Source organism: Xiphophorus hellerii, chromosome 9, assembly GCF_003331165.1.
Source record: "Xiphophorus hellerii strain 12219 chromosome 9, Xiphophorus_hellerii-4.1, whole genome shotgun sequence".
In the NCBI taxonomy this organism is placed as follows: Eukaryota; Metazoa; Chordata; class Actinopteri; order Cyprinodontiformes; family Poeciliidae; genus Xiphophorus; species Xiphophorus hellerii.
The window spans coordinates 2,310,678-2,323,930 of NC_045680.1; the positions used below are offsets into that span (position 1 = coordinate 2,310,678).

At 37.7% G+C, this 13,253-nt stretch overlaps 1 protein-coding gene across 2 annotated transcripts in view; it reads left to right on the top strand.

The window, feature by feature from the left end:
* Positions 1–13,253, top strand: part of ddah1 (dimethylarginine dimethylaminohydrolase 1) — a 65,718-nt gene that overhangs the window by 47,654 nt on the left and 4,811 nt on the right. For both annotated transcript variants that reach the window (XM_032571541.1, XM_032571542.1), the window contains exons 5-6: positions 2,405–2,524; positions 8,304–8,447. In XM_032571541.1, coding sequence (XP_032427432.1) covers positions 2,405–2,524; positions 8,304–8,447 — 264 coding nt within the window. The remainder of the gene's footprint in view (positions 1–2,404; positions 2,525–8,303; positions 8,448–13,253) is intronic.

Below are 13,253 nucleotides of genomic sequence, written 5' to 3' on the forward strand. Positions count from 1 at the left end.
TGAACTGCCTTATTCTCCCCTTGTCCCATCTGTATCTGATTTGAGAACCTCATTACGGATTCCTCTGTGTTTTCTGTTATCTTTGATAAGATGGGACTAAATGATGCGTTCCTGGCAAATAACAAAAGGAAAAATTACTTAGCCATCAATTAGTGTTTTTTCCACTTTTTATCTGATTGCTCCATCCTATCACTGTTGGTTTTTCCTTTAATTATCAAATGAAGGATCATTGTGTTTCCAGGTTTGTTTAGTGCTACACAACTGCATGCAGATGTGAGGGCTCTTTGCTTTAAGGTTCTTACAGATGTTGGGATAATGGTGTTGCTGATGGAATCAATTAGTTTGGGAAGTAGTGCAGAGGTTAAATTATATTTTCTTCTATTTCCATGTTGTAAAAGTGTTGATTTCTTATTTGGGGTATCTAGCAAGGAACTGTCTGACTTTCTTCTAAGTAGTAAATAGACTCTTTTAGTTCAAAGTATGAAAGTATCTCAGTCCAGATGAAAAGTAACAGTTTCTGCTTCTTTATCACATTTATCTTGATAAGAGAAGAAGAATGGCTTCCATTTCTAATTTCACACAGACACTTCCTGTTTGTGGATAAGGAATGGAGAAAGAACATCCTGTAATTTCCTTTGGTTCCCAGTTGAACCCATAAGCACACTCAAGAAAAATAGTTCAGGAGTATATCATACCTGGCTTTTTTTGGCATGATGGAGTACAAAGTGCCATACTTCAGTTTGTTTTTAGTGATAAATAGAAGTATTGTGCTTAATTTGAACTAACAATGTGCTACAATGTGGTCACAGGAACATTTCACAATGGAGTCTATCAGGAAAACAAAATGTTTGTAAGTTTGTGTAAAATCTACTAATTAAAAGAACAAAAAAATATTATATCTATGACTTCAGATATTTTAAAAAAATTTCCTGCATTCAGCAACTGTTTAAAAATATTCCAGAAGTGTACTTTCAACATTCAAAAGGAAATTTCCATCATGGTTTGTCAGGATGTTGCTTCTAAAATAAAGTTGATTTTGGAAATACAATGTTTTCCCAGGCTATGCAATAAATTTTATAAGCGCAGGTCACTTTTTAGCTGGCTTTTGAGCCTATCCGTCCAAGATCAACGGATGAAGCCTTAAGTTAAGCATGAATCTTTAGGTCCTAAAATCGTACCTCTGAATTAATTCTGTTATAGACAGGATGTATTCAAAGTTGTTGATTTGAATACATGCTGCGAAAGATTTTGAGAGATTTTAATTCCAAAAAAGTTTATATTCAACATTATCTTGTAAAAACTTAATAGAAGCGTTGCGCAGTAGTGTGCTGATTCAGGTTTCTGTTCAGATGTTTCATTTTCTCTCTTTTCACAATATTGAATTCAGCATTCTGTTCATCCACAAGTCTAAGTTAGGGAACTATTTGTATTACTGCTGTTTGGTTAAACATGTTCTTCTGCCAGTTTTGTATCAACTGATTAAAGATATGGGGAAAAAAAGCAAACAAAAAAGAACCACAGTGGAATAATTTTAGACAGAAAATAAAATATCTAAATCCAAATTTAAGTACATGTGCTCAATGTGGAGTCTTAAGAAATAGTTGTTTATGCTATAATCACATATTTCACTGCTGGCACCCTTTATAATTATAAAACAAACGTAAACAGTACTATTCATTGTAATTCATGTGTTCCATTCCCACCTGTTCTGATGTTTTCTTTCACAAAAAGACAGTTTACTGCCTTCATTCTTTACTCACAGACTTGAGTAGTTTTTACCTTCAAACAAGCTAGATAGATGGAAATAAACTGTTTTCAGTTTCCCGCTGTGAAAATACAATTTTATGTAACTTTTGTTTTTGTAACAATAGTAATAACAGCATTTGGCAAGCAGACTTCCTGCAGCCAGAGAAAGTGGCTTAAATCAGGTTCTTACAAGTCCTGTGTAATCTTCCCGTGAGCCTGAGGCTCAGTGACATCACCTCTCAGACACTTCTGCTGTTTCCACCCCTAAATGGTGTTACTTTATTATAAATGGGCCCTCTCGAGAGCCCTAAACACTGTTATTATTTTTATTATTATAGTGGAATCAGATGTATTCTCCTTGATTTCTTTCAAGGCTTTAATTTTTAAACTCTATTACGATAATTACTTTTTTGTAAAATGCCTTTGTCAAATGTTCTCAACCCTATATAGCCAAGGTTATTTTACCAGGATTACATTTTTGGTGAAAATGTTAGACAGCAGGTGGAAAGACACACTTCTGAAAAGTATTTTCACATCACTGGTTCTATGTTTGACTCTGGAATGCGTAGAGACTACTGAAATCATTTCCATCCTGTATGCATCCTGTGCTCTTGGGACTTATTTTATTTAGCTCCTATAATTGGATTGTGTTTCACAGGACTATGCTGTTTCCACTGTGCCTGTGCTGGAGGGGCTGCACCTGAAGAGCTTCTGCAGCATGGGAGGACCAGGACTTATCATCATCGGCTCCAGTGAACCAGCTCAGAAGGCTCTTAAAGTAGGCAGCTGCTTATTCTACAACGTTGGTCTTGACACAAGTTGACAGATTGAACTTCTTTATAACTTTATACCTTGATGGCACCCTCTTACTGCAACCATATAAAAAGCATGGTCCCTTTAATCCTTCTACATTAATTCATATTCTCTGCTAATTTCCAGGGAATGCCTCTGGCATTTGCTCTCCAGCTTTAATTACAAAGGTTTTGTCCTCCTATTACACAGCTTGAGCTCATTACCGCATGAAAGGCTTCTAAATGGAAATTCACAGGATGTTGGGCGTCCAGACAAGAGACAGCTTACAGCCTGACAGAGACAGATTGGTGGGTTACACCAAGAGAGTACTAAATCTCAGCACATCCCGGCTCGAGAACTATCCCAAAAATTCACAACCATCTGCAAGTCAGTTGTTTGTTCATGCTACACTGAAGTGAAGCTCACACACACATACGCACACCCACCCCCACACGCCTACACACGTTGATTCTCTAATTCTATAAGTCCAAAAACATACACTAGATCATACAGTACACTCTTGGCGTTCTCCTGTCTGGTGTGACAGCTCTTCTCCGCCGTTGCTTTCAGAGTCAGAACTCCCCCTACAGGTCAAGCACATCATTTTTATTGTGTAAAATACTCGTTTGGTGTATCTCTGCCAAAGTGTACACAACAATAGAAGAATCCGTGAATAAGTACATGAGATAATTACATTTATTTTCCAGCTCCAACTCATTAAGACTCCTGGCTGTTTGATCACCCGCAGTAATTAGCTGCTGGAATGAGGAGTGGCCTTTAGCGATACTTAATAACAGAGGGTTCGCTTGCTAATTATGGCTTACGTCACCCTCTCTTGCAGCAATTAGCTTCTGTTTTAAAGGACTTTCAGCACCCCAGCATCTGCAGTTAGGTGATATTATGTCTGTGAGGAGAGGGCGCTCTTATGAATGCAGCTTTAATGAATTCGGACTGCTTGTTTTGGATATGGATGCTGGTCTCATGACAGTACAGGTCTTCCTATGCATACTTATGAAACAAATTCAGTTTTTTCTATAGACAAAGAAAATGTTAAATGGAAATTTTATGGAAAGTTCCACTTAAACCTTTTCACATTTTGTGCCTTTTTAAGCACAAACTATGGTGATTTTTTACTGGAATTTTATGTCACAGATCTACTCAGAGTGTTGCATGTGAAGTGTAAGAAGAGTTGTTTCTAAAATGGTTTCTTCTTTCCAAGATCAATTGGATTTGATGGACAACATTTTGCATTGCAATTTTTAACACTTGCTCTACATCAGTGGTTCCCAAAGTGTGGGGCACGCCCCCTGGGGGGGGCGCAGTGCCATTGCAGGAGGGGCCCGGGAAGCGGTATGGATAAAAAAAACAAAAACAAAAACATCTTTACAGTGAAACACAAAAGTGTTTCACTGTAAAGATGGTTTGTAGTGTGTTTTGTTGCAACCTGAAGTGTGAAATAAACTTCAGTGGAGTTTGAAAACAAAATATGTGTATAGATTTATGTCTGGTTGAACAATGTGTGTGCCCAGTTGATTCTTTTTGTTTCTGTTTTGGGGGGGATTTTATTGTAATCCATAGGGGGGTGCAGAAAATCTTTGGGAACCACTGGGGGGGCCCAGAAGAAAATCTTTGGGAACCACTGCTCTAAATTAGTAGTTAGATTTAGTTCTGGAGTTTGACTGAGCTGTCCTGTTGTCCTGCCAGGAGATGTGGTTCAACCGTAGTCTCATGTTTTTCAGCCTCTATCCAGCTGTCTTCTGTGTTTATTTGGCTCCATCCATTTCCCATCAATGCTGACAGCTTCCGTGTGTTGTCGGTTCATTTTTGTGTGATGGGTTGAACAGCACTTTGTGTTATAGGCAGGGTAACAATCTAACCCTGCTTTGAATATTCCCACATGTGTTGTGTTCCTCTGTCTGCACGCTGCTGTTTTTCACTTTATAGATTTTTCCCCCCTTGTTTTATGCTTTTCTTCCACGAAAGATTAAGGGAATTAAATTTATCCCTCATAATGTTTAAATATCTATTATAGGATTTTTCAAAATATTTTTTAAAGAACCACCACTTAGAATTTTATTTAACTAAAAAAACATGTAAAACAGTTACAAATGAAGGATGGATATCCTTCATTTGTAACTGTTTTACATGTTTTTTTTTATACATTTTATTATTTAGGATGTTTATTTGTGGAAAATTATGTAAAGTTTCCAAGTTTCATGACAAGAAAAATAGGCAGCAATAAACTACTTGTACTTTTAGTTTCATTCTGTTGTGGAAATTCCCTGCAGTTATTTTATAAGAAACACAAAAACATATAAAACACAAAAACCTGCATTTTTTTATTTATCTTTAAAAACATTAGTTGCTTCTTTATAATTTTTAGCCAAAACTATTAAGAACCAATGAGTTATGTCCAAAGAGCCTCTTAAGCCACATGTGGCAGATCTCGGGTCTAGTGTATAAAATCCCTGAAATTTGTTCCTGAAATGGGAAAGAAATGTGATAAAGTTCATGGGGCATGAATACTTTTGATTAAACACTGTTGTTTTCTGATGCTTAAATAAGCTGATGGCTTTGCTTTTGCCTATGCAACGGGACTCAGAACTGTGGATCTGTGTTTAGCTCTCATAGGAATGGGAGTACACACTGATTTTACTGATTTCGTCATCTATCTGCGGCCGTCAATTCCCAGCTTCACCCAGAAAGTCATCATCCTAAAATACAGCCCCTGTCACAAGCCTCAGCTCCCACTCCCTGTAATCACACATACACACTAACCACACCCTACAGCAGACTGCCGGCAGGTTTGACATCATCAGTCACCACTTCACATAGCCCTGCTTGATTTATGAGGTCATCCCTTCCCACTGGTCAGCATCTGATCTCTGCCTCAAGGATGCTAACATGCTTCAGTTTTCAAAGATGATGAGCTGACCACACACTAAAGGTCAGATTGAGCCAAATTGAGTAATTTTTCCATATTTTGTCAACATGACTATAGGTTTTTTGTTCCCCTCTGTATTTTCTGGAAACAATATATATATATATATATATATATACATATACTGTATATACAGTATATGTTAAGTTTTAATATTTATAAGGCCAAGATGTTAATCTGTAAAAGTAGGTACTTTTACACAGATTAGAAAAATCCTCTTGCTTTTAGGCAATATAACTATAGTTTCACCACAGCTCCATAGAACTGTAGTATTTACCAGAAAGACAATAACTAACTGTGTTCTTCAGTAAGAAAAGTCTGGCATTTTTCCTCAGGATTTTGTTGGAACCGTAAGCAGAATTTACTTCATGTGTTGCTGTTGCTTAGTGAAAAGGAGAGTTGTAAAACTTTTAAAGGCACCATGGGAAGTTTTATAAATATTCATACCGGGGTTCAAAATGCAGATTATGCTGATTATCACAGTGGAGGGCATCAGATCCAGTAAATTGTGAGACTCCTTGTTATCTGCTTGCCAGTTCTTTGCCCAGTAGGGATTTAATTACTTTCCCGTAAATATTTAGATTTACCACCTTTGACTGGGCACTTTATGCTGCCCCGGTAACCACTCTCTGTATTAACTGGATCTAAGCCAGTGTCCAGGCAAGAGTCAATGTTTATTTGCGTGAGACTTAGACTACCATTTGCAGCTAGGATGACTATATTGAACTTCAGGCCCAAGGTTTTATTTCATAATTTTTGCCTGGGATTCAGTCAACTTCTAAATTATTTGAGTATAAAATTAAGAAGATTAATAAGGTTATGCTATTTGGAAAATAACGTGATGTTTGGTGGAATCAAGGTTTAGTGCTGTGATTTTAATCCTCCTTTATAAGAGGAAGCACATCCACTCATGACCTGAGTATTTACCTGGTCTGGTTGCACATATAGAGACATTTTCACTCACACTGCCTATACTTAGCAATTTGGAAATTATTTTAGCATCATCAGTTCATTACAGGGTCATAAGTTGCCAGCTTTCAATTCTGTTATATGCATGGAATTATTAGTTGCACATAATAACTAATATGACTAGCAAAATTGACCTTTTGCTAGTCCATTTCATAAATATTAGATTCCTTATTATTAGTTTTTAGCATTTTTGCCCCCAAAATTTTCACTTTAATAAAACATTTATTAAAATTTAACTAAACCCTGTGAGTAAGTCTAACCCTACCCCCAGATTTTTTTTTTAATTCCACAAAAGTGGGCGGAGCCAAGAGACTGAGGGACACTGTCAAGTGTGGGGATGAGTGCAAGGGGTTAAGCAGGACTGTTGCCAATGTAACAACTTTGTTGATATATTTAGCAACTATTCAGACCCCTTTGAAATTTGTTTTCCCTTTTTTTTTCAAAAAGGCAACTTTTTTGTGTTATTGAAGACATACAAAGCACCAAACACTACCTGTCCGGACTGTGTCAGAAGTGAGTACTGCTGTCAGTCCTTCCTACTTCCTAATCACTGCAGTGAGTCTCAAGCCGCCTGCAGTCAGAACAGAGGAGATCCATTCTACTCCGTGTACACATTGCAAATTAATCGCACATGTGGATAACAGAAAAACACTATCAATTAATTCACACCACAATCGCTTTTCCAACTCCATCTCAGGACTGTGACATAGACATCAACCAAGCTGTGGCATTGTAAGAAATAAGAGAATTCAACTGCAGCAACTACTTTTCAGCCCAATAAGACAGCAATAGCATGTTTTTAAACCAAATATTGGAGAATTAAACAAATTTACATAAAAAATGCAATTTGCACAAAAGCATAAAGATGGCACTCTTATGGACCAATTTAGACAACTTTTCTAAAAAAAAAATGTATTTGGAGTTCAGTTCTTTTAGAGTAGTGACAATTTGTCGTAAGCCTTCTCTTTAAAAGTGGTATTTATTACTCTCTAATCACAGTTTTTTTTCCTTAATATTATTGATACAACTGATCCACTTCCTGCGAGCTGTCTAGGTTCTCCTATGAAGATAATAAATAAATAAATAAATAAATAAATAAATAAATAAATAAATATACTTTATACATATGTGTGTGCATGCGTGCGTGTGTGTGTCAGTAGAAAATTAAATTAAAACTTGACCAAATGAAAACTTTGTGCTTGAAAATTTTCACCAGAAAAAAATCTATTGCTCCTTTCAAAAACACTTGGCTGAGTTCAAAGAATTCCCCAAAATCACAGTCAAAATATGAAGGCAGGCTAGTGCATGCTGCTAAAATGTTATGTGCCGCTATTTAAAATGCAAATCAGTAGCAAGTATGGCCCCCACATGTTTGTAGAGATCCAAATGTTTCTGTTACAACGTCACGTGCTTCCAAGGTGCACAGAGATGGACAAAGAAAAAAAATATCTCTTGAAGAAAAGAGATATTCATCCACAGATGTTCTGCTCATAAACCTGCTTTACTTCGAGTCATAACATCCTCAACACTGACTTTTTCTCAGCAATATGACCATCTTCTTTTCCTGGCCCCCACTTCTTAGCCTCTCATCCCACCTTAAGCTCCTTCTGATTACATAAAAACATGACATCTGCTGAGAAGGAATGTCTGTCTGCTCCTGTGTTCTCCATTAAGCCCCCCCCAACCCCCTCAGTCACCCACAGCGGTTTGGCGAGTCAAAGGATGCTGAGCTGCTTTTGGGATTGTGGGCTCGATTCTGAGTCAAGGAATCTGAGTGGAAGTCTGTTTTGTGTTTGTGTTTCTATCCACTGTGTGGACTCTCATATTTACATCAAAATGTATGTTTCCTCATCAGATTATGCAGCAAATGAGCGACCATCGCTATGACAAGCTGACGGTGCCAGATGACATTGCTGCCAACTGTGTCTACATGAATCTTCCCAACAAAGGACACGTGCTTCTTCACTGCACAGCGGAGGAGTTTCCAGAGAGTGTGAAGGTAATATTCATCTCAAATCCCATACTTACTTTCTCTCAAATGCACAATTACACTGTCATCAAGGATGCTAACGGTAACACCTGCGGTAGGAAGGACCACCATCAGGACAGCCAGATTGGCTTGGCGGCTTAGATTTAAGGAGAGGCTGTCTATGTTGCACTTCATCCTCCCCAGAACTCTGAAAAAAACAATTGGCAAGAGAGAGAACCCCTGCATGAGCTACATAGTTATTTTCCTCTGACCACAGTGGGCTTTTTTAAACAAAAGAAGCTGCAATTTTCAATGAATTGAACTGTTGTGGACCAGGTTCGGACAAGTCTAAAACCAAGGAAAGCGTTTTATCTTCTCCATCAAAACTTGAGTCGTTCATTGAGGCGGGTCCAAATGGATGTTTTCAGTGACAATGAATCAAATATAATTTTATACACAAAAGAGTTTAGTTATAGCGATTACATTGAAAGTCTCCAAACCTTTACATCTTCGTTGAGAGGTGCAGATTTTTATCATGCCTGTCCTATCCATTCATATACATCCGTTTGTGATGGTCATCATTATGGGTGAGTCCAGAGGAGTCCCAAGGAGTGGCACTTTTTGGAAATATGGCTCTCACCCATGGCAGCATAGATAGCTCTGCAGAGATCAATAGTCTTCTCAGTCACTCCCTGGGCAAGTTTTTTATTGCTTTTTTGCAGCCCAGCTCTTACTTAAAATGATTTTTATTCCATTTTGAAGGTCTTTCAGCTGTGTTTGAAATCCTAAATATTTAAACTAAAACCTTAACTTGACTACTCTAAGCTGAAAAGTAATTAATTGTTGTTTCAGACAGGTACCAAACTATAGATGATAAACTGTTAAAAGAGTACATTGTGAGAAAATATTTTTCTTGATAACTTTAAGAAAATGCCACATCAAAAATTATTTTAACCCCCCCCCCCAATAATCGGACTTTATTGAATGGTACAATTCCAAAGTTTAAATTTAAACCTTTTATTCTCAAATGTCTGCACAGTACTATTATGTAAAAATATATAAATAACACTGACCATTTTCAAGTATTTTTATTGTTGAATAATCCATCCATCCATCCATCCATCCATCCATCCATCCATCCATCCATCCATCCATCCATCCACCCACCCATCCATCCATCCATCCATCCATCCATCCATCCATCCACCCACCAATCCATCCATCCATCCATCCATCCATCCATCCATCCATCCATCCACCCATCCACCCATCCATCCATCCATCCATCCATCCATCCATCCATACATACATACATACATACATACATACATACATACATCCGTACATACGTACATACGTACATACGTACATACATAAAACACCTTTCATTTGATTTTCTAGATTGAAGTGAACCAAATTGATTTTGTTACCCAGGTAGTCCTTGTGATTTGTGAGCCTCTTCTTCACAAGAAACACCATTCATACCAAGCTTACCAATGACCAGAGGAATGCCATTAAAAAAAAAATCTTTAAAATTGTTTTCTTTTATTGAATCACCCTTTGTGATTAAAATTTAATCACAAACTTAAGAAAATATGTTTGCACAGTCACTTGTCTAGAAACATACACGGCTAAATGTTCCCCACAAATATACAGTACAGTAGCATTAAAGTCTCAAACGGCTTAGATTTAAGGAAAATTGTGTCTCTGACCCATGACATGTATATTCCATGTGGCTGCTTGACATGAATTATGTGTTATTTTCTCCATTTGTCTACTGGGTCAGGGAAGACTGAGCAGTAGCTGTGTTATTTTGATTCTTTGGGGTGACTCCAAATCACAACAAGTCATAATGGTTCTCACAAGATTAAACTTGGCAACACACAGTCTGCAGAGACAGTGTTCAAACCTCAAAATGTACTCTGTGGTTAAAGGCCCAATCCTTGCCAGCTATTTTTAGAAGGAGGAATTCACAAAATGATGTGTCTTTGGACCTAAATCTGCAAAGAAGTCTCTGTTTTTTTCCAGGAAGAATTGCTGATGGAATTTAGCTTGAGCATGATAAAAATCTATTTGTGTATATAATGCTGCTTGCTTTGGGAGTACCTTTTAACAGTCTATTTGGATAGGTTTGTGAAGAATGTACAGTGCCTTGCAAACGTATTCCTCCAGAACCTTTTTGCCATCAGCCTCAAACTCCAATAAATTTTACAGCGATTATATTGGTAGACCAACACAAATTAGCACATTACTGAGGGTTAAAAAGGAAACATCTGTGAACTAAAGCCTCATGAAGACTAAGAATCATACAAGGTCAGGGGTGAAGTTGTGGAGAATCATAAGGGGAGGTTACAGTATATAATAATATCCCAAGCTTTGAACATGCTATACACCACTACTCAGTTCAATGCAATGATAGTACTGTTCAGAAAAGCAGGTAAGAGTCTGATAGAGACTCTGAAGGAGCTGCAAAGATCCACAACTCAGGTGGGAGAGTTTGTTGCAAATTTGAGACTGAACACAATGACACGCCATGCATTTTTTAAAAATCATTTCTGAAAACCATGTATTATTGTTTTTCTCATATTACCCCAAGTTGAGTTGGTCTATCGCATAAATTCCCCAAACATTTACATTTGTGGTTTACAATGTCTAAATATAAGTTCAACGATTAACACACAAGGCACCATTGCTGATTTGTGATAGAGTTTCATCTATGTTTTTCAAGCATACCAAAAACTATTACAAAGTCTACTTTCTGTGCCATATTTGCACATATATAAGATTTTGTAACTTAGGGAAATATATATTATTAACACCAGACGCAGTAAAACAGCAGGAGCTGCTTAATCAGAGCAGACTGTCATGTTTTGCGCAGTGGGTCTGGAGTAGGTACATTTTTCCCAGGGGAAATTTTTGCTTGCTCTTCCTGTGAGATGTGGAGATTTGTCTACATAATCACCGAGGCACTCTGCAAGACATCTGCCTCCAAACACTGACTGCCCTGACCTCCGCTCTATTTTTAGCTGCTCGTGAAGTTACATAAGAGTTTTACACAAACAAAACCAGGGGGTCATGAGAAGATTGGTGGGGTATGACAGACTAAAGATCTGGCATATGAAAGGGTTAGCTATGTCTTGGAAGTCCGGAGTTAAATAAATGAAGCATATAAAAGCCCCAGTAACTTATGATCCTACTATTTGGGACTATGTCAACCTGACCCAAAACACAAGTCCTTACTGCTGTAATAAGAAATAGGCTTGATATGATTTAAAAAAAGAGGGAATATGAGGGTGAACAGGTTCTATAAACAGAAGAAAAGTCATTAATGTGAATGTGTTTCTAAAAGCCATGCAAAGTCTCATCCTTTCCTGAAAAAACTTTTATTTGATAACCTAAGGGTAAGACTTCTTGGTGGCAGTAAAGCAATCCTCTAAGTCTTTTTCTTGACTGAAAATGGAACTAAGAAAATGAAAAACCTGTCACTGAAATGTCTACTTTTGTGCACAAGGAAATCAAAATGGCAAGATAAAAGCAAATGCCATTTTCAAATATAGACTTTTCAGTTTGGCTGTCTAATGCTTCTGGAGTTCTGGAGAGTGCATGCAACTATGTCTCTTGGGGTATTTTGTATGGGTCTTGTGTTGGAGAATTAATGAGTGCTGTGTTGGAGCTTTAGGTGTGAAGGTTGCTTTTAAGCTGTTCGGTCCTTGAATAGCCAAATTTAGAGCTGCCTCTGCGTTTTGGACAGAAAAATGAAGTCTAAGCCTCGTGGCTTACCCTTGTCATGGATAAAATCTTAAAGTGTGGGGATAATGGGGTCTGATTTGGAATCTCAGGCTCTGTTTTTTTGCCGATGATCTGATTTTGATGCCATTTGAAGATAACAGCCATATACTTATCCTCGGTGAACTGTATGGTTTCTGAGCTGATATAAGAGTCAGCTCTTTTGCCCTACAGCTTGGTGCTGAGCCTTTTTTGCTGAGGAGTTGAGATATCCTGGAGTTTTGTTAACAAGAATATAATGGGAGATGGATAGACTGTCTTAAGGACTTGGGCTGTTGAGGTAAAGAATGAGCAGAGCCAAATAGGGAAATCTTATGGTTTATTATGACCGTTTAACGATGAAAAACTGAAAGAACAAGATTTCGGATATAAGTGGCTAAAATGTGTTTCCTCCATAGGCTGGGTGGGCCTTAGTGAGAGGGAGAGAACACAATCATCCAGTGGCAGCTTGAAGTGGAACCGCTGGTCCTCTGTTATGAGTCATTTGAGGTTGTTTGGGCATCCAATCAAGATGCCTCCCATTAGAGATTTTCTGGGCACCTGCCTGTGAGAGCAGACTCTTGGACAGAACCAGAATTTAAGGCTTGGGTGTTGGGGTCCTGCTGATGAGCTGGATAGTGTAAGTAAGGAGAGGATAAGCAAAGTACAATATATTGATGGATATGTAAAAAAACATAAATTACTTTTTATGGGTGTCTGTATTAACAAAAGGTCAAGAAGTACAGAAGAATGGAAATGTTTGCAAATTTCAATGGACAACTAATACTGCTGAACATTTTAAGCATTACAGCTAAGTTCGTCATCACATTCCCGTTGCCATGTAGACATTTCTTTTCAACAGACGGCAGTTGGGGACAAATGAGCACAGGCAGATTTCCACAGTATAGTAATTTAGACAATGTACGAAAAAGGAGTAAAGCGAAAACTGTGTAAGAACATGCATTAACACCATAGTTTTGAACACTACAATACTGTTTGTGAAAGGGGAGTGTCATTGTTTCAGCTGAGATCTGGCTTATGTTGCTCCATTACACAACATTCTAAGCAGTC